The sequence below is a fragment of the Zootoca vivipara genome, chromosome 17 (genome assembly GCF_963506605.1).
Source record: "Zootoca vivipara chromosome 17, rZooViv1.1, whole genome shotgun sequence".
NCBI lineage: Eukaryota > Metazoa > Chordata > Lepidosauria > Squamata > Lacertidae > Zootoca > Zootoca vivipara.
In genome coordinates, this window is record NC_083292.1 from 12,962,012 (window position 1) to 12,983,711 (window position 21,700).

General features: G+C 40.2%; 1 protein-coding gene across 1 annotated transcript; it reads right to left on the reverse strand.

Annotated features, from left to right (window-relative positions):
- Positions 1 to 263: 263 nt before the first annotated feature.
- On the reverse strand, positions 264 to 21,009 carry CDC45 (cell division cycle 45). The gene is made up of 18 exons (XM_035098260.2): positions 20,904 to 21,009; positions 19,388 to 19,447; positions 18,492 to 18,584; positions 16,804 to 16,941; positions 15,838 to 15,978; positions 15,448 to 15,503; positions 13,525 to 13,573; positions 12,593 to 12,654; positions 10,597 to 10,647; positions 9,685 to 9,804; positions 9,120 to 9,251; positions 8,031 to 8,129; positions 6,511 to 6,672; positions 6,146 to 6,284; positions 5,166 to 5,249; positions 3,351 to 3,469; positions 1,952 to 2,028; positions 264 to 561 (listed from the first exon to the last, which is right to left on the reverse strand). The coding sequence occupies exons 1-18, from the start codon at positions 20,952 to 20,954 to the stop codon at positions 497 to 499; spliced, it is 1,698 nt and encodes a 565-aa protein (XP_034954151.2). The 5' UTR covers positions 20,955 to 21,009; the 3' UTR covers positions 264 to 496.
- Between the last annotated feature and the right edge of the window lie 691 nt (positions 21,010 to 21,700).

Here is a 21,700-nt window from a genome sequence, read left to right on the forward strand (position 1 = left end):
TAAATAGAAGCAAAACACACCGAAGCATTAAAAAGCACATTACAAATTCTGAATACTGGTGGACCAGTTCATGCTAAGTGAAACCCATGGCACATATCCCTAAGTATAAAATGAAATGGTCTGTATTTCCATTTTTTGTATAGTAATATGTAGATTAGCAAAATATTGATGTTCCCGGCATTATCAGATAGCACAGTGATTTTACATCAAGACATAAAATGAAAAATTTATTTGATTAAATTTTTCAAGAACAAACCTGCTTTAAAATAGGTTTACATCAAAGCTATACAAGCCAAACATGGTAGATACAAGATAATTGCTATTTACAAATTCCATATACATAAGGTAAAACTCACAGATAAAACGGTATCAAGAGCTTACCAAAAGAGAAAGACAAAAGTTTAAAAATAGAACACAATCAGATACATTTTAATGAGTTCTACAATTGTTCAAGATTCAATGGCTAAAAAAAAAATCCTTCAGCACCATCTTACCACTAGGACAAAAGAGAAATAAGTGCATCCAGAAATTTGCTTCGATCTTCCATTTTCAATTCAATAACTAAAACAATAAAAGAAATTTCTGTAATGGCACGAATACTGATTACAGTGACAACTTGATTTAAACGTTTTCTGGCAGTAATAATAATAATTTATTACTTATACCCCGCCCATCTGGCTTGGTTTCCCCAGTCACTCTACATTGCTCAAGTCAATTTAGTCAATTTAGAAGCCAGCGCTGCCGGTATTAACTGGTAACCATTGCAGATGCAGAGTTCATTTTGGGACTACTTAACATAAGAAAATTCACTTTTTCCACAGTGGTCAGCCATGACTGCGGGAAGGCCACAAGTTGGACATGAGGACAGCAATTCTCTCTTAACGGTTGTTCTCCAGCAACTTCTCCTCAGAGGCACGCTACCTCTGACCCTGATGCTACTTCACTGCCATCGTGATTAGTAGATACTGAGAGCGTTATCATTAATTTGTCCAATCCCATTTTAAATATGCCCAAGTTGGTGGCCATCACCACTTCTTGTGGTAGAGAATTTCACAGTTTAACTATGCCCTTTGTGACATTCTTCCTCTTCCTCAGTGTCCCACTCTTCCAGTTAGTTGGATGACCTTAAAACAGAGGTCAGCAACAAAAGGCCCATAGGCCGATTCCGGCCCATGAGCTTCCTGGAACCGGCCCACTGCTGTTCCATGGATCGGCATGGGGATTCCGTGCTCTCTCCCCCCCCCCCCACGACACCATTTTTTTCTCGCTGCGGGGACCAACTTCCGAGTCGGAAGAGCACTGGAAATAGTGTGTGCGCATGTGCACGGGTGCTCCTCCGACCCGGAAGAGTGCTAGAAATAAAGCTCCCAACATTGTAATATTTCCTCATAGTTCATTCATACATACATAATCATCAATCGAATCACCCAATGACTCACACTCAAAGATAAATGTATCAAGTGTTCCCACCAAAAAGGACTTTAGTTGAAAGAATGTCAGGTCATTAGTCTGTGATGTATGATGTGGGGTTATTTTTTTCACACATGCCAGTCATCAGTTGGTCTTGTGCTCATCAACTGATGAGGGTGCACGCTTGAAACTTTAAAACTAGAAGCTGCACTACTTCACTGCCAAGAGGTAAATACTTGGAGCCAATAAGCCTTTTACCTCTTTGATCCATCATCCATGCAAAGCAACAGCAGCTACTTGGTTTTAGGGCACATCAGTAGGTGAAGCACATTGTTGGCTCCTGGTGCACATTCCAAGTCTCAGTGATGTTTGACTGCCACAGCTCTTTTACAAGCTTACAAATACTTAGTAAAGTACTCAGAATTGCACGATTTTCTCTGAAATGTGCCTCATTAAAAAAACAAGTAAACAAAGGCATGCATGGAAAAGTCTAAAAGCTGCTGATGCACTAGCTTATATAAGATATGCAGCATTTACTTACTAGACATGTCAAAATGGTTGTGTAAAGTCCGAGAACTGGTATTCTCTGCAGCTTTTTCAAATGCTCTTCCAAAAAAGCTAGAGAGGGAGAGAAAAACAAGCATTTTGCATTTGCCCAGAAAGGAAAAGTCAACAAGCGTTTAGCCTTTCTCTTAAAAGTACCCCAAGCATCTATTAAATAAGAACACGCACCTTAAATTATTGTATTTTAATATTTCTGTTGGAAGCCGCCCAGAGTGGCTGGGGAAACCCAGCCAGATGGGAGGGGTATAAATAATAAATTATATTATCATCATCATCATCATCATCAAATGCAACTGTCTAAGGCAGGCATAGGCAAACTCTGGCCCTCCAGATGTTTGGGACTACAATTCCCATCATCTCTGATCACTGGTCCTGTTAGCTAGGGATGATGGGAATTGTAGTCCCCAAACACCTGGAGGGCCAGAGTTTGCCTAAAAGGTAAAGGGACCCCTGACCATTAGGTCCAGTCGTGACCAAATCTGGGGTTGCGCGCTCATCTCGCATTATTGGCCGAGGGAGCCGGCGTATAGCTTCCAGGTCATGTGGCCAGCATGACAAAGCCGCTTCTGGCAAACCAGAGCAGCACATGGAAACGCCGTTTACCTTCCCGCTGTAGCGGTTCCTATTTATCTACTTGCAATTTGACGTGCTTTCGAACTGCTAGGTTGGCAGGAGCTGTGACCAAGCAATGGGAGCTCACCCCGTCACAGGGATTCGAACCGCCGACCTTCTGATCAGCAAGCCCTTGGCTCAGTGGTTTAACCACAGTGCCACCTGGGTCCCTAGAGTTTGCCTATGGCTGCCTTAAACAGTTGTATTTGGTCCTAGGGTGAAGCACTGATCTCCCCCCCCCTGTTACAGCCCCCCATACTGCTCCAGAAAGCCCTCCAACCCCCAGGAGCAGTTTTTCAGGGGATGTGGGAGGCTGTAGGGGATTGGCAAAATCCAGGTGCCCCACGTTGCACAAGTGCAAAATCATTTGATACAACAGCTTAAGTTTAACAAGCTGCAAAAATGGCAGCTGTGCAAACTGAGCAAAGCATTCCCATGCTTCCTTTCCTCCAAAGAGTTTCGGTCCCTGCCAACACCTCAACAATACGAGGTAAGTTAGACTGAAAGAGTGACTGGCTCAAGATTACCCAGTGAATTTCATGGCTTGAGTCTCCTTGGTTCAAGTGCAAAATGCAAGCCGCTACACCAGGCTAATTCTCAGCATGCACCCAAACAACCACACAGAGTTGGCCTATTTCATTGCAAATGCATATCTGTGGTTCCCCCCCCCCCCTCACACACTCCAGAACAATTATCAGACTTGGAACAGCCAGCTTAGTTTATGGAGCATCTTATCAAAAGAGGCCAGCAAATAAAACTCGTACTTCTTTTTGTCTGAGCTTTCCAGATGAGGTGGAATCCCCACCATGATCACTGTGCCTTGCTCAGTGTCCATTGGTGCAGCCATAACCATTGGCAGCAGCTTGCAGCGCTTGTTTTTTGTCTGGAAACCAGAAAGCAGATTGATTACATAAACTTCAAAGACAGAATCAGAAAACTTCAGCTCTGCTTTTTAAAGTACTGATGAGGAGTTAATTTGGGGGTTAAAGTTATCTAAAAAGGATTACAGATCAAACATTCGCTAGACGTTTCGAGGTTCCTTAGACAGCAGTAACCAGACAGACATTTTTTCCAGTAATCTCACACACAGATATTTATTTATACTTACTGCTCTGCTAGGTTTATCAGATTTTACCTTACCCATATTTAAAAGGAACTCATGTGTGCCTTACAATAAAAACAGTTTAAATGCTATGCTAAATTGCTTAAAGTGCAATTTAATAAAATTTTAAAACAGAAATTGTTATAACACTACGGTGGATGAAATGAATAATTCTTTTTTGAATGTGCTTTTCCTTGGAAAGGTTGAAAACCTGCTCCTTTTGTAAATTTGCTATGTTCTGCCTTACCAAATGAATAAAAAGACATCATCCAACACATGATGCTCAGAAATAAAACTGTCCTGTAATATTACTTTTCCAATACAATCCCTTGTTTAAGTCAGTTCTTGAGTTAATTTAGGGTACACATGAGAAAGCCTAGGGAAAAACAGAAAAATTGGGGGGGAATGTGGGCTCTCCCAGCATTGTTCCTTTCCCCCCACCCAGGCCTTCACATCTAACTCTAGAGCCAAAGTAAGAAGTTATATTAAATTGCAGCAAATAGAGAGGGAAGAATTTAACCCCTTCACCCCTTGCCCCTAACCTAAGAAAAATCGCTTGCCCGAAATGCCATTTGTACTGTGAGTAAATTTCCTAGTAACATCACTGGCGCTATTTGTTGTTTTTTTTAATCTGCACATTAAATTTAGCTACAGTAAACCCACAACATACACACATTTAACTTGTGTGCATTCAGCTTTATGCACTTAGAAAAACAAAAATTAAAAAGAAAAGATAAAGGGGGCAGACCCCCAGGAAAAATGACTTTGCCAATCCCACCCACCATTGCACCCAATGTTTTTTGACTATACAGTGGTACCTCTACTTACAAATAACTCTACTTACGAATTTTTCTACTTACAAATGGAGCTCCGTCCGCCATCTTGGATGCGGTTTAGATAGGATTTTTTCTACTTACGGATTTTTAGATAGGGTTGCTTCGACTTACAATTTTTTTCTCCCAATGCATTCCTATGGGATTCGACTTGCAAATTTTTTCGACTTACAAATGTGTGTTCGGAACACATTAAATTCGTAAGTAGAGGTACCACTGTACACGGTTTTGGCTTTAGGCGTGATCCCCGGAATATAACCACCGAGTAAAGTTGCAGGCTTACTGTATGCATTTCAAGTCATGTGCTTTGTAATTTGGTCCTTATGAGTACAATTATATATCACTTCAGCACGCCTCTCTTTAGGAGTGCATATTAAAATTGTGCTGCTCAACATCATGGAGATGACGTGTTGTATCCAGCAGGGCCACTCAACATCCCCCTCCTTTAAATGTATTCAAGAGGTGTAAAGGAGCTCCTGGAGCAGATTATGTGGGTGTGGGGACTGCAGGACAGAGAGCAGATCTCTGAAAATTGCTCCCCCGCCCCATTCTGCTGTGGGAAGAGGTCTTGTCTGAGCAATGCTGCTAGATAAGGAACATCGTTACTTAAGCAAACCCTGAAGAGGAAACAGAAAATGACTTACAGAACAAACAAATGACTTGAGTAAGTATTTGCTAAGCAGGCATAACGATACTGGTCTGGAGAACAATTTCACATCTGGTGTGCCCTGGGAAGGGAAAAAGAGATATAATTACTAAACCCGCCCCCCAAAGGCAGTAATTTCCAGAGACAGGCTATAGGGCAGGTGGTCCTTTTAGATGTGTGCCAGATCTTCTACACGTACACCAGGCCACTGGGTCTCTTTTCTCCCCAACAGATTCTCTTGCTGAGATTCAAAAGGTTCTTGCCAAGCAGCATGCAGGGCTATTATTAAGATAAATAAAAGTTCAGTTGTGCAGCTGCTTTACTGAAGGCGATAAGTGAACCTCCTGGATCACAAATCTACCACCATCAACGTATAGTATTTCTTACCTGCCCTTCACCACAAACTCCCTGGGGCCGGTTGCAACAATTTAAAAAATACAATACTAAAATCAGTTAAAATGAAGTGTACAGTGGTACCTCGGTTTATGAACACAATTGGTTCCGGAAGTCTGCTCATAAACTGAAGCGAACTTTCCCATTGAAAGTAATGGAAAGTGAATTAATCCATTCCAGATGGTTCCGCGGCGTTCATAAACCGAAAAATCGTAAACCGAGGTGTTCATAAACTGAGGTTCCACTGTACAGTGACTGGCATCCTTGCAAGTTTCACTCAAAGCCCTGATTTCATGCAGAGTCAAATCTTAAGATGTTAAAGGACAAAACACTGCTCTCTCCTGGGCTCCATAACCCAGGGCCAAACATTGCGGATTTGCAATCAGATCTCTCATCTCTTTACACTTCTTTTAAAAGCACTTCCACTGTCTAATCTAAGTTTGGCCCTGAAAAGCTGTAGATACAGCATGTGCCAAGTCTGTGAAGCTAAAAACCACTCGGTTTTGAACTTCAAGCTTGTTAACGTAAATGAAGTGTTTTAAAAGTGCAGCACAGAACTGAGAAACAAGTCCAGGCAAATTTTACCTCCATGAGATAACAGTAAAGGAACGGTCCCTGATTGATTACAAGATTGGTGCAGATACAGCTGGCTATGGTCTGCTGAATTGCACGAAGTTGCTTTTTGGCTAGTTCCAGCCCTTGATGCAACTTGTCCAGGTTACTCCTGAAGAAAGGAAAACAGAAAGAAGGTTACTTTACCAGAGAAGAGAAAAACCTGCACTGAAGACTTCTTGATTTATTATCATGAATCACTTGCTTGGTACATTCTTACAGGATGTTTACTTTGAATTTTTGATGTAACAGTTTACAATGCCTTACTGCCAATCAGTTGTGGGTAAAAAATTTTTTAAAAAGCAATTTGAATGAGTTTGAAAAACTATGTGTGTTACCTGGAAAGACTATCCAAAGCTTTGATGAAATTGTCAGTTCCACTTTCGTCTTTCTCCATGTTCTCCATTAAAGAAGCAGCAGCATAAACTACATCACTTGCTAAAAACTTATTTTTAAAACCAAACTGGATGCTGAAGGTTTGTACTCTTAAATTCTTCATTCTGCAAAACCAAATTAAGCCAACAGAGAGATGTTAAAAGTGTTTTTTTTAATCCCTACTGCAGTCTTAGCACTGAACATACTACAGGTGAAACTTGTAAAATTAGAATATCGTCGAAAAGTGCATTTATTTCAGTAATGCAACTTAAAAGATGAAACCAATATATGAGATAGCTGCATGACATGCAAAGCAAGATATGTCAAGCCTTTTTTTCAGGCATAGGCAACCTTGGCTCTCCAGATGTTTTGGAACTACAATTCCCATTATCCCTAGCTAACCGGTCCAGTGGTCAGGGATCATGGGAGTTGTAGTTCCAAAACATCTGGAGAGCCAAGGTTGCCTATGGCTGCTTCATTTATTGTAATTGTAATTATTTGTTGTTAGGCGGGTCAATTATAAATGGAATGTAATTAATGAAATGTAATAGCGATGTTTATTTTTGTATTATTGTAACTATTTGTTTTATTACTGTGGAATTTCCAAAAGAAAGCATTTGTAAAAATTAAAAGTTGCATTACTGAACACTTTTCGACAATATTTTAATTTTCCAAGTTTCACCTGTATATGTACACACCATTGCTAAAGCAATCATGAATTTAATGTTCTAAAGGCCATTTCTGGAAGATTACCTAATAACAAAACTCTGTCCACCTGAATCCCTTCCCTATGTAGCTCATGGCAATATGTAGGAGCTTGTCTTTCTCTCAGTTTTCCTTATTCTTTTCCTCTTCCTCTCATTTTTCTAGGCATTTCCCTGCTCCAATCCTCATTTCCTAGGCCTAACACTTAACATTTTCTGCTTGCCTTGACCCTCTCTCGGATTACATCAACTCAGTTCAGCTGGTGGCAGCTGAAGAACTCTGCCTGCCCTGCCATCTCTGTGTTATCAGGGCAGCTAGTCCAATCAACAGCCAAATAGTTCCTTTTAGAGTGTTACTATTTATAAACAGTATTTCCCTCCCCCTAGGCACACACCAAAAAATCATGTTTTTAAAAAATCACGTTACTTTAGAAATCACTAAAACAACCCTGCAGATTAGGTTTGCGTTATAATCTCCATGCTACATATACCACCCTAAGACCCTGAGCTCCTTGGAAGGTGGGATATAAATGTAATAAATAAAAATATTTGTGAAATAGTAAGCAGCAAGGGCAGACCTGCTAGTAGTGCTTTAGTTTTTGTTTGTTTTTTAAATTGATGAACTGTTCAATAGTTGGTTGAAAGTTTAGGAGAAATGTATGGGCAAGAGTGGGTTTCTGCTTCTGCTCATTCCAGACAGGCTACAATACCCTTTTAGGCCATCACACAGAGATGAAAAGGTTTACTAAGACTTCCAAATACGTAAAAAAGTGTTTTACCCAAACTTATTTGCAGACTCTTCAATCATCTCCCGTAGATTCTCTTTCAAGGAAATGTCCATAGAGTGGAATTTCTGTTTTACTTGCTTCAAAGGTAAGCTGGGGGAAAGGAGCGGGGGTGGGGAAGAGATCACATTTTCAGTGATGAACCCAGTCTGCCAAGTCACAATCCCTTCATGTTCATTACTCAAAAACTATTGCTGGTTAGTTAATGGCTGTATTCTAACTGAATATAGAAGACTGCCTTAAACTGAATCAAGCCATAAGGCCATATAGCTTGGTAACGTCTACAATGAATGGCATGATTTCAGACCAGTTGTACCTGGAGATGCTAGATTTAAACATGGGAATTTCTGGAGAGGTTCCCAATAGTATAGATGAAGGAATGTCAAACTTCACCTGGCTTGGCAGCCTTGCTCATGACCTTTACTGAAGCTCCACTGCCTTCAGCCATCCAAATTCTCCTTTTGCCCCTTATGCAAAGGCCTACATGCAACATTATCCATGCAATGCCTCCTCTTGCTTCCTTCAAAATCCACCTTCAAAACCATTCCTGCAAATCCTTTGTCTCAATCCCCTAGTCCAGGACAGTGAACTGGATCCAGCTAGTGCTCCAGATCCTGACCTCTCCCAAGATCTGCAGGGCACTCCTGTCAATCACCTAACATCACCATGACAGCAGATGAAGTATTTCATTCCCTGCACAATTGGAAATCAAACTGCAAGGGCAAAGGCAGAGGGCTTTGCAGACACTGCCAATCAGCAGGTTGGAAACGCCTACAAACCCTGCTGTGGGCGGGGAATCAGTTGGGCATAGGGGTTCCCCATCACTGCCCTAGTCCCCATGCCCTACTGTGAATAAGCCTGTTAACTGAAATAAATGCAAATCCCCCCCCATTATCCTTTTCTCCATTTTGCTCCCCTTTCTATGTTGTATCCTCTATGATGTGCTTTCTATTGTAAACAATTTGGAACAAGGACCTGTTCTCCTGAACGTTGTAAAAGTGCCACACACATTGATGCTGCTATATATTATACAGTATATATAAACTATTTATTTATTTATTTAAAATTTCCTTATTAACTCACCCCATATCAGCAAGGAATTCCTGCAGTCTCTTCTGACCTTGAACAGACCAAAGCTTGAAGCTGGCAGAAGTGTAGCAGGTATTACAGAGGCTTTCATACAGAGACCAATGTTGATAGAGCGCAAGGCACAAGCTAAGAGCATCAATAAGAATTAGGAAAAATAATTACAGCAGGTTGGATTTAAAAAAACACCTATTACATTCTTGTTCAAAATGACTTGTCTGGATCACAATGACCTGCTTAAGATATGACACGGCTGCTTCAATAAACCATAGTTTGTTGGAGCATGAACAGATGGCAATCCCAAGTCCTCCCTCTCCTGCATCTGGCTGTTGAGGGACTTCCTGTTTTCGGAGACCAGTTTCCAGAGGGAAGAGGGAAAAGGGAAGGCAAGAGCGCTTGAGTTCAGTATTCACTTGTGTGCCAATAAACAGGTTGCTTTGAAATACAGTAGTGCCATTATGTCTGAACTGAACCACTCACATGGCAAAGGCAAGGGAACAACTGGTACTACAAACCACTTCATCCAAGTCTTAGAAATATTTTCCGTTATTTAGAAGGATACTCATATTCAAATGCTATTCTCATGCAGTCAATAGAAAGAGAATTTTCTTCATCCCCGTTGCGATGGTTATGCCGAGATACATGCCGCTGTAGAGATCCAATGTCTGTTACGTATTTCATTCTTTTTAAGAAAGAAAACAGATACAAAATAGTTACTTCAATCTCTTTTCCAGACACCTCTATCATCTGCCTTTTAAATATTAAATGTATTTTGGAGAAAGGATGAGCAATATACTGATATCTACCAGCAGATCTCTAGGAGATGAGCAGATTTGCAAGGGTTTTATGTCTGATAACAGTAAAGGCATTTTCTAAGTTAGATTGTTGAATTTTTGAAAAAATATAGGAGAAGCCAGAAGTGGAATTTAGGAAGGGCTGCAAGATTAGTTCTGGTACTAAACACAAATTACTGAGCTCAGCATGTGCTTTGTAGATGCCCTGTTCCTTAATTCTAAGAAAATATATGTCTGCCACCCTCATTCACTGCTTTGCAACTAGCTCTGATTGGTGGAGTGCAGGGTTCTATAGAAAAGGAAATAAAGTTTGACCATTCCTGCTTTCGGGATATTCAATGTGGAAAGAAGTCAATTCATTAAAAACAGCTTGCCACTAAAATGCATGCTGTAAAATTCCTTTGACGTTATAAAGGAATGAAGTCTATTGTCTCTCAAATACAATGCAGTCTTAGCAAATGCTATAAATACTGTGCTTCTCAGTAAAAACAAGTTTCCCAGTTCATTGCAGAATTGGGGATAGCTCATAACACATGAAATAGGCATGCTGCTTTAAAAAATAATTCTGTCCTCACCATAATTGAATAAATTAAAGGATTCAATTTGTTATAACATTAGTTAACTCTTTAAATGCCTCTTTCTGTCCAGTCACAAGGACGCCCAAAGCAGCTAACACTTACTGAGTGATTTTGTCTTGAATCCACTGGTCTGTTAGTCCAACAATAGCCCACCTAAAAAGCAAACCAAATCAATTGAATCTAGAATTTGTATCTGTCCCTGCTGAGACTGAATAGTGAACAATTATTTAAAAGTTTCCCCGAAGACTTTAAGGTGCAATTCTATACCTTAGCATACCTCCATCATACAACTCCCATCAGTCCAGTAAGCATGGCCTATAATCAGGGATGGGAATTATATTTCAAAACATCTGGAGGGCACCAGGATAGAAAGCTGGGAGTATGTACCATTGAACTCAATGGGACTTATTTCCAAGTAGACATGTCTAGGACTTCCCTTTAAACATTTCTGATAAGCTTTCAGGTACCCACAGGTATGCCCAACTAGCAAGTAGAAAATATTTCCCCACACTTTCCAATGGAACATTTGAAGCTGCTTCATACCAACTCAGACTACAGTGGTACCTCGACTTATGAAGGCGATCCGTTCCGCGGCACTCTTCGGAAGTTGAAACCTTCGGAAGTCCATTTTGTGTGCGATTTTGCGCTTTGCGCAGGCCGTGTGCGCCGCTTCTGCGCATGTGGCGCGCACGGCAAAAATACTTCCGGGTTAGTGGACTTCAGAAGTTGAAACCTTCGCAAGTTGAGGCATTCGTATGTCGAGGTACCACTGTACTGGTATAACTACCCAGTTCTGCGGCGCACACGACGAAAATACTTCCGGGTTAGTGGACTTCAGAAGTCAAAACCTTCGCAAGTTGAGGCATTCGTATGTCGAGGTACCACTGTACTGGTATAACTACCCAGTTCTACCTATTTCAACTGGCAGAAGCCTTCTGAAGCCTTTTCCAATTCTGCTCCCTGGGTTCCTTTCAACTGGAAATATCAGGAACGGAGCATGGATGATTCAGGATATATTTCTACTGGATTTGAAATTGTTTTGATGTATGAAATATTTTTATTGTTAAAGCATCTTGTTTTAAAGGAAGCAATTATTAAATAGAAATAAATAATAGAATGTATGAAAATACTTATAGCTATGAATGACATTTAATGCCTGTGCCTCAAGGACATTTCCTTTTATATCTGCCTTATTAATAGCATACAACCAGTTTTAGAAACTCAAGATATATAAGCTAGGTGCCAATCGGCTCCTTGAACCAGGGTTACAGTCACCAAAACGGAATGCCTAGTTGCCGTTTGGGGGCCAGACGGCTCAAAAGTTGTATTTTCCAATATGACTTTCTGGTTCCTGAAATTCATAGAATCATAGAATCATAGAGTTGGAAGAGACCACAAGGGCCATCCAGTCCAACCCCCTGCCAAGCAGGAAACACCATCAAAGCATTCCTGACAGATGGCTGTCAAGCCTCTGCTTAAAGACCTCCAAAGAAGGAGACTCCACCAGACTCCTTGGCAGCAAATTCCACTGCCGAACAGCTCTTACTGTCAGGAAGTTCTTCCTAATGTTTAGGTGGAATTTTCTTTCTTGTAGTTTGAATCCGTTCTGAATTCATTCTGATTGTGCAGATAAAATATCACAGACAGAATTCTACAGGATGTGTTGCTAGTGTGTGAAAACAGTCAAGATGCAAGGACAGCCCAGGCATGCACCTCCTGGTGGGGGAGACGACAGGTGCCATCCTGGCACCCGGGCATCTTCACTTGGTCGCAAGTGGCCAATAGTCAGGTGCAAAATGTGCCTGGCAAATTTTGAGTGCTGTATCGAATGGAGGGTCTCATTTGTAGAAATCCACCATTAAACAAAACATGTTTAGTAAAACATCAGGGATTATGATCCTACCCTAAAAACTAAAGTTTTTTAGGGTGGGATCATAAACGAAATAGTAATTCATGTGATATCCGTAAGACATAATCAGAAATGGATTTCAATGGATTTTCCTCTTCGATAGAGCAATTGGCAGGGACATTTCTATACAAGTTGGAACACATCTGGAAGAAAGTCAGCAATACTACTATCACAAACTAGATTACGTACCACAACATATCATTTAAATCTTTAGACATTATCCATGCCAAGTCAAACATCATCATGGCAGACTACAAGAGGGGGGAAAAACAACAATTAATAGCTGAGTGTGGACAGATTTTTCCACACAAGCAAATGTTTTCAGCATCCAGCAGGTCCAGTGTTACTACTCTTATCAAAAGTAAGGGACAGCCATGGCTTGTTAGTCTCTTCTGAAACTGAACTAATTACAACATCTGTTATTAACTGTTGTTGCTTGTTTCTGAAAGCAGCAGCAGACAAGAGCTCAGCCTCAAATTGTACAAGAGTGACCTGAGATTTCAGCCCCCTCCCCCCACCTGCACATTCAGAATACAGCACCACCACTCAGAAGTCTGTCGGGGGGCAGCTGAATATGTAGCTCATATCATCACCAAGGTTTGGGGGATAACAAAACTCACATAACCAACATGCTTATGAGTAATTAACACATGAAGGGGTTAATACCATAGAGTAAGCTGTCCTGCTATGTTAGCTTCCTCTGTGTTTTTCCCAATATAGTATTTCCCTGAAGTGAAGATGCACTCCCATTAGAAATCACTCTCTTATTGTTGATGCATAAGTAACACTAATTGCTAAACTTATTTATCCCTGAAAAGCAGCATGGTTCAAAGGTTTCCCCATTCTCACAGAAAGATTAAAAGCTACTGCAAAAATGTATCCCCAAGAAGAGGATGCAAAAATGCATACCCAAGAAGGGACCTTTCTAAATATGTGGCATGACAAGAAAGCCAGAAACACAGAATTTGTTTATAAAGAATATACTATGGTGCTAATAGCTAAGCTTGCTTTCCACAAAGTAAGGCATCCTGAACTAACTGCTGTTAATTTTGCAAAGTAATAAAATCTTCACTTGAAAAAAGGTTCCAGTTCATGGTCTGCTGACACTATTTGATACTTACTGAAGTCCCGTGATATTCATACTGCTCATAGTCAAACAGAATTTCTTGCCTGAAAAACAGAAAGAAGTCCAATGTAGCAGTAAGTTAAAGGCACTTAGCAATATAGTTAAGCTGAAGGACTGTCGTTGTGCAAGGGAAAACACAAGCACATAACTGAATATTTATGTATTTACTTCATCAAATTTATACGGCACTTGACTGTAGAAAAAACCTCAGAGCGGTTTACAAAACAGATTGCACAACAAGAATCATCTGTTGAAAAACAAGCTTCTGCTAGTGTAATTGTTGCTTTGGGTTCTTTTGCTCCGCAGCATTTAAACGATGCCCTCCACTAGCACAAGGGCTCCTCCATTAGTGGACAAAGAACACTGTACTCCAACAATTGCTGTATATAAAAGGTTAAACCTGTAAATAATTATTTCCATTATGTAATGTGGAAAAAGAGAGCCAACCCAATCAAAAGCACTCCTTGTGTACACAGAGCTCTTACATGCAAAGGTTGCCCTGTTTATTTTCATGCAAGGAAACACTAGTTCTTGCTATATATATTATAACTGCTGCCTCTACAGGCCAAAAAATTTTGTGCGCAGGAGAGATCCTGTACCCACAAGAAATACAGTGGAACCTCCGTTTTCGAGGGTCTCGGAAGTCGAATGTTTTGGCTTTCAAACGCCAAAAACCCAGAAGTAACTGTTTTGGTTTTTGAACGATTTTCAGAAGCCGAACATGCCACGTGGCTTCTGTTTTGGGTTTCCCTATTGTATTGAGGCTTCCGCTTTAAGTTTTCGAACATTTCGGAAGTTGAAGGGTGTTCTGGAATGGATTACGTTCAAAAACCGAGATTCCACTTTATTTGGATTTGGGGAGGAAACACAATCAAAGAGGTAATTAACTAAGCCTTTCCTACTAAAGGTGACCAATTTCTATCCTTGATAATATCCTATCATCCAACTAATGCCACATCATAGAAACATAGGGTTGGAAGGAACCCCGAAGGGTCATTTAGTCCAACCCCCTGCAATGCAGGAATCTCAACTAAAGCACCCATGACTGATGGCCGACCAACCTCTGCTTTAAATGTAATTGTAATTGCCTGCGAGCTAAGAGCTATATTTACAGTATTTGAACCTATAACATATTTCAAAACACAACTGCTGAGCACAGATCTTTGTCTTCAAGATATACTCGGTCCAGTATAACTGAAGGAGCGTCTCCACCCCCATCGTTCTGCCCAGACACTGAGCTCCAGTGCCGAGGGCCTTCTGGCGGTTCCCTCGTTGTGAGAAGCCAAGTTGCAGGGAACCAGACAGAGGGCCTTCTCGGTAGCGGCGCCCGCCCTGTGGAACACCCTCCCATCAGATGTCAAAGAGAAAAACAGCTACCAGATTTTTAGAAGACATCTGAAGGCAGCCCTGTTTAGAGAGGCTTTTAATCTTTAATCGATTATTTTATTCTTCTGTTGGAAGCCGCCCAGAGTGGCTGGGGAAACCCAGCCTTATTATTATTATTAGTATACAGTGGTGCCTCAATAGATGAAATTAATTCGTTCCACGGGTCTTTTCTTATAGCGAAAAATTCGTCTAGCGAATCCCATAGGAATGCATTGGATTTTTTTTGGACTTTTTTAGCCCATAGGAACGCATTAATTGAATTTCAATGCATTCCTATGGGAAACTGTGATTCGCTAGACGAATTTTTCGTAAAACGCATTCGTCTAGCGAGGCAAACTCCGCTCGAAAAATCATTTCGTTAAGCGGAAATTTTGTTAAGCGAGGCACCACTGTATACGCTAAGCAATTCTTTAAAAAGCAATATAGATACACCTTCTATGATGCACTAACCATGTCAATATTTCAGAGCTTCCAATCTCAATTTTACCATTAGACAGAACAGAAGTATAATGTGTACAATCTGAAGACATACCTGCGTGCTTCCCACTCTCTTCTTTGCCGTCTTTTCATTGTTCTTTCCACTATTTCCTACAGAGATTAGAATAGCAAATTACATTTCCCTTCTCTCTCCTTGTCACAACTGATTATAAAGTAGTCCTGCAAGTAGTGCCTGAAAGAACAGCCGCCTACTGAATTCTAACTCCCTGAACTTGTAGTTTTTATGTTTACATAGAATGAAGTTCTCAGAAAAAAAACAATAACCCATTTGCTTGCTTAGTGCATCTTCCTTCACTTCCTCATAGCAAAGTGGCTAGTAAATTATGAACGCCTATTTACAAACTTTGCCCTGTGATAGAAACAATAATTTCCCTTTAATACATGGGTATATTTTATTTAAGCTTCCATGATTTAAGGAACTAACCTCTTCAAATCGCCTCCGCTTTCCTGAAGGCTCTGAACCATCACTTTCGTTACCAGAATCTTCCTCCTCCTCCTCATCCCTAAAGATATCATCAAAGGCAGGAATTTCAAGGTCATCATCTTGCTTTACCAGTAGTTTGATCTAGTAAAAGAAAATGCTTAATTAAATAAAACATTTTAAGGAAATAACGATTCAAGTGAAAGATAATTAACAAATCAATAAAACAATTACAATCTATAAAACAGTATTAGCTAAACAGTAACCAAAAATTAACTAAACTAAGCATCACAACTACAGTAAAAGTATAATAATAATAATAATAATAATAATAATAATAATAATAATAAATTATTTATACCCCGCCCATCTGGCTGGGTTTCCCCAGCCACTCTGGGCGGCTTCCAACAGAAAAATAAAATACAATAAACTATTAAACATTAAAAGCTTCCCTAAACAGGGCTGCCTTCAGGTGTCTTCTAAAAATCAGGTAGCTGTTTTTCTCTTTGACATCTGATGGGTAGGCGTTCCACAGGGCGGGCGCCACCACCGAGAAGGCCCTCTATCTGGTTCCCTGCAACTTGGCTTCTCGCAACGAGGGAACCGCCAGAAGGCCCTCGGTGCTGGACCTCAGTGTCCGGGCAGAACGATGGAGGTGGAGACACTCCTTCAGGTATACTGGACATAGGCCGTTTAGGGCTTTAAAGGTCAGCACCAACACTTTGAATTGTGCTCGGAAACGTACTGGCAGCCAATGTAGATCTTTCAAGACCGGTGTTATATGATTATATGATTAACAAATCAATACGGAATTTATAATATATAAAACAAGACAAACTAATGGAATTTCACCCATGCCAGTTTAAGGAGCAAGATTATGTCTAGAACTAAAGGATCCACCTATAAACTCCTATCTATCACAATGTGAATGGATTCTGATCAACCATTTTCTCAAGAAGCAGAATTTACCTGTGGCTCGTTGTAAACATTCACTATATTGATAGGCCTGTGTGTGTCACAGACAAAGAAAACACTGTCTTCTTCGGGTTGAAGGACATCAAGTAGATCAACATTGGCACCACAATTTATGAGAACAAAATACTGGAACTGTAAATAAGGAAGTAATATTAATATGCAAGGAAGACTGTTGTTGTTTATGAAATGCTGGCCCATATCCAAAAGATTAATGGTTCCTTTAGCCTCATATCCTCAGGGCTGTTATGAAATATTAGCTTTTTACGTTTCCTTAGAGAAAATACAGTCATACCTCATGTTGCGTCCACTTCATATTGTGTCTTTTCAGCTTGCGAACGCGGCAAACCCGGAAGTGTTTACTTCCGGGTTTTGCCGCGCACGCACAGAAGCGCCACTCTAATTGCGGACTTTTCGGGATGCAAACAGCACCCCAGAACGGATCGTGTCCGCATACAGAAGTACCACTGTATAGCTAATTCCCTGGGACTACAGAAAGTAATTAGAGTCTTACTCTAAGTTGTCCACAACAGAATCTAACATGACACTGCTTAATCTGAGAACTCAGGCCACCCACAGCAATAAAAAGTAATTAACTCCCATGCAGAATCAGTCACATGTGGAGAAGGGATATAACTCAGTGATACTGCATCTATGCTGCATACAAAAGCCCTGAGGTTCGTTCCTTAGCATCTCTAAGTAGGGCTAGCAAAGAAAATTCTGGAGAGCCACTGAATATTACATTATGTGGATCAATGATCTGGTTTAGCTTCATATGCTAACTCTTCGTAGGTGTGGGCTGGACTACTGTAATCACATGTAGAATTATTTGGGACGAAGCACCAATGGAGTTAATAGGATTTCCTTCTTATCAAATACACATAGCGCTATGAAGTAAAATTTTAAGCTGGTTCCTATGAACCCAGAGAAATGGATCCTGACCCAGGGAGAGCCCAAGGATCCAGGCAAGCAGGCACGATGTTGCCGCTAGCCGTAGAATGACAGAGACCAAACTAAGGCTGTCAAAAGCAAAGTACAGTTTATTAAAGAATAAAAACTGTTGCAACAGGGTCCTTCCTCTCACGCAGGAGAACAAGGAAGGAACCCCAAACAAAGGTGTCTTGCCCTTAAAAAGAAATTTGAAATTGGTTTCAGCCCACCCCCCAGAAGCATCATCCATATGTCACAGAAGGGGTGTAGCCCAAGACCCCGCTCCCTAGATTCATCATAGGTACATCATGAAAGGGGAGGTCTGGTGGCAGTAATCTGAGCATCCTGGACCCTGCCCCCTGCCCCCAAAACCTAATCAACAAAAAAGAGAGATATTTACATTTCCCTGTTTCCCAGCCAAGTTAATCACACCCTTTTGTCTGGCACCCAGGTATCAGGATGCCAGGGATTATCACTTTAATTCCTGAGACAATGAGAAGGTTCCCCCCACCCCCCTTCTTCCTTGCAGAGGAACACCTGGTCAGAGAGAGAGAGTCAAAATGGTGTCAGAAAGGCCTGTCTTCCTGTGCTGCTTCAGACATGTGCCTGTACTGTACATTCATGTACATGTTTTATGAACAATTATTATATATATATATATATATATATATGACCTCAAAATTCTTATAACAGCTATAACATGAGATACTAGAAAATAAATGGATTTTTAAAAAAAATCCGAATTATGTTTTTACCTGATCTTTATGTTCAAGAAATGCAGTTTCAAGTTCTTGCCATCCAGATACTGGGACTAAAGTATACTGCACATGATCACACTGAAATAAAGCCTAAAAAGAAATGGAAGTAATATTTTAGAGGAAGAGGTAGGCAAGCCATCACCATTTGTATAGTATTGCAGTTTATGGCTTTTGCTCAACAGCAGTTTGAGCAAGGCCAAACATTTATCACACTGTCATATAAAAATAAATAAGATTTCCTTGAAGACAAGCACAATAATCCAAGCAATCAAAAATTCACAGAGTTCTGTAAATAAAACATTGTTTAATAATCTATTTCTTAGTGCATGTTTTGCACTCTAAATATGGTAAAGTGTCCCAAATAATATAAGTGTGAAAAGGATTCCACTGCTTATTAGCCTTTGGCTAATTAAACAATCTATGGCCTTTTAAACTGGTGTGTGATTGTTTTTGTTTGTTACTGTGGCCTGTATTTTTGTGTTTTTATATTGTGAAGCCTGTGATTCTCAGAGGAAAGGCAGTATAGAAATTTAATAATAATAATAATAATAATAATAATAATAATAATAATAATAATATACTTATATATACCCCATCTTTTTCCTTGGCAGGAACTCAAGGCAATTTAAAGATAAAACACTGCTTACTTTAGATATAGTTTTGCTTATCAGGTGACAGTATTTTAACTGCACAAAAAAAAGGCTGGGTAACATCCAATGGACTAGACCCATTGAAATAAATGGAAACAACAAAGTTGGAGCCATTAATTTCAATGTGTCTACTCTCAGTTGAGCTTAGCTGGATACAATCTTAGAAAACTAGACTCCCCACACAGGTCAGTTTACACCCATTTTGCCTTTTGCACTTTAACAGGACATAAAAAGGAGACTTACTTGGAGTATTTTACAAGCACATAACGCATCTACATCTGAAGCAACAAGAAGTAGCACCCGCTACCAAAAAAGAAAAGAGAGAACATTTTAATTAGTGTCTATGACAATAGCACACTACAGAATAACAATCTGTAACCACTTCATTCATCACAATTCTGGATACAGAAAGAACTTGAAAGAAACTTCACTTGAAGGTGTATAAAAAGTATCCTAGACATCTGAAGGCACCCCTGTTTAGGGAAGGTTGTTTTTTTAAGCGTTTAATGGTTTTCTCCTGTTTTAATATATGTTGGAAGCTGCCCAGAGTGGCTGGGGCAACTCATTCAAATGGGTGAGATATTAATAATAACATTAATTATTATTATTACTATTATTATGGAATAGGATGTCCCTATTTTCATCAGGAAAATGTTAAGTGATTCCCGAGCCAAAGCCCAAAGTGATCAGTAACTATACAACCTTTAGAAGACATCTAAAGGGAAGTTTTTGTTTTTTTTAAAGATGTTTAATGGTTTTATTTTCTTTTTATATATGTTGGAAGCTGGGGCAACCTAGTAAGATGTGTGGGGTAAAAGTAACAAAAACAATAACAAAATGTTATAATTATATAATAATATTCAATTATATGATGATGATAATAATAATAATAATAATAAAATGGGATGCCCCTATTTTCAATGGAGAAATGTTGGAGGGTATGGTCATAAGCAGGGTGGATAAAAATATATGTTTTCATAAACACAATCAATTTTTTAAAATTTAAATTGGATTTTAAAAATAAAACGCTTTGGAGGAAAAATCTTTCTAAAGATAGTTTTCTATTTAAGTTACATTATAGTCCAAAGGCTATTCATCAGGAAATAAGGATTTTTAAAAAGTTTTTCATGTGTGTTAAAACTCAGTCTAAGGGGTTGTTGTTTTTTTAAATAATTTACTGTAACCACATCAGTTAACAAACACAGATACATATGCTATAATGTTATTGTTTTAGTTAAATAGTTTAAATTCTTATTAAATAAATGATTATTTTTCTCCTTCCAATGAAGAACAGCAGAAAAGTTGTCCAAATATAAACAGTTAACTTATTAAACCTCACAATAATTTCATAATTACCTGTCAATGTATTTTAATAATATAACAAAATCATTAATTTCTGATATAACTGTAAAAACTACTCTGAAAAGTTATTACTGTATTCCAAAAATGAAACATTCATCTGGTTGTAAATATTAAGATTATACCAGCAAGAATTCAGTCTTTCTGTAAAAAAATAAAAAAATAAATGATTTAACTCAAGCCTTACTGACTAGTGATTTAAATTGATTTGATTTAAATCAAATCCACCCTGGTCATAAGAACAAGAACGTGCTCGCTTGGGCAGCAACATCCTCGACCGAGGCCACCCAACGGGCTTCAGGGCTGAGCGAGGCCTTCTCTGGCGGGGATCTGGCAGGGCCGGCCGGACCCTCTTGGCCCCGCCGGGACCCGCACACAGCCGGTGAGGAGTCCCGCTCACCTGGTTCACGACCACCTCATAGAAATCTCTGCGAAAGTCCGTCAGGAACATGACCGGGAAGGCCGGGCTTTCAAACCCCTGAGAGGATCCCGTCGGCAGCGGCGGCGACGAATGCGAACTGAGGCAGCGATTTGGGCTCCGCTCAAAGGAAGGCGCCAAATACCTTTGGCTTTGCCCATTGGTCGCCGCGCTCCGAATCTCGCCCAATAGGCTCCCCGACCCGCCCACCGTGCGGCCTCTCTGGCGCTTTGATTGGACGTGTGCTCCGCCCATTCCCCCAAACGGGCAGCTCCGAGGCGGACCGGCAAGACCCTTTTTGCAGTCAGAAGGGAGATTGGGCGGCAAGGGCAGAGGATGTGCAGTCTTGTTCAGTAGGACGCGACGTCCGGTTCCCGGTTGCATGTTGGAGTAGCAGTCTCCATTTGCGAGATATGAGTGGCGGAAATATGCAAGGGAATGGATGTAAAATTGCCTAGGCGTGGTTTAGAGACTCCCTTTCCTACCAGGGCTTGAACTAATCATTCCTGTAATAATAATAATAAAAGGTCGGATAAAGGTTATCCTTCTCTGGGGCTGCGCTTGCGGGGTGAATAGCTAATCCTGCTAATCTTATTTACATGTTTACGTTGATTGCTGTATATAAAATCCTATAAAATATAGGATGATGCCGACAACAATGCTTTCCCCAAAGCCCAAAAAGGGAGGCATAGCCGCTTTCTGCCAACCTTGCCCCGCAAGAGGTCTCATCAAAACCGGAAGAGAGGATTGTGAAGAACACTTCCGTGTCGCACCTAACA

Excerpts from the sequence above, each read along its gene's own strand:
- CDC45 (XM_035098260.2), bottom strand. The coding sequence starts at position 20,954 with ATGTTCCTGACGGACTTTCGCAGAGATTTCTATGAGGTGGTCGTGAAC. Across the intron at positions 13,574-15,447 it reads AGAGAGTGGGAAGCACGCAG|GCAAGAAATTCTGTTTGACT; the intron begins GTATGTCTTCAG and ends TCTGTTTTTCAG. Across the intron at positions 6,673-8,030 it reads GAGTCTGCAAATAAGTTTGG|AATGAAGAATTTAAGAGTAC; the intron begins GTAAAACACTTT and ends TTGGTTTTGCAG.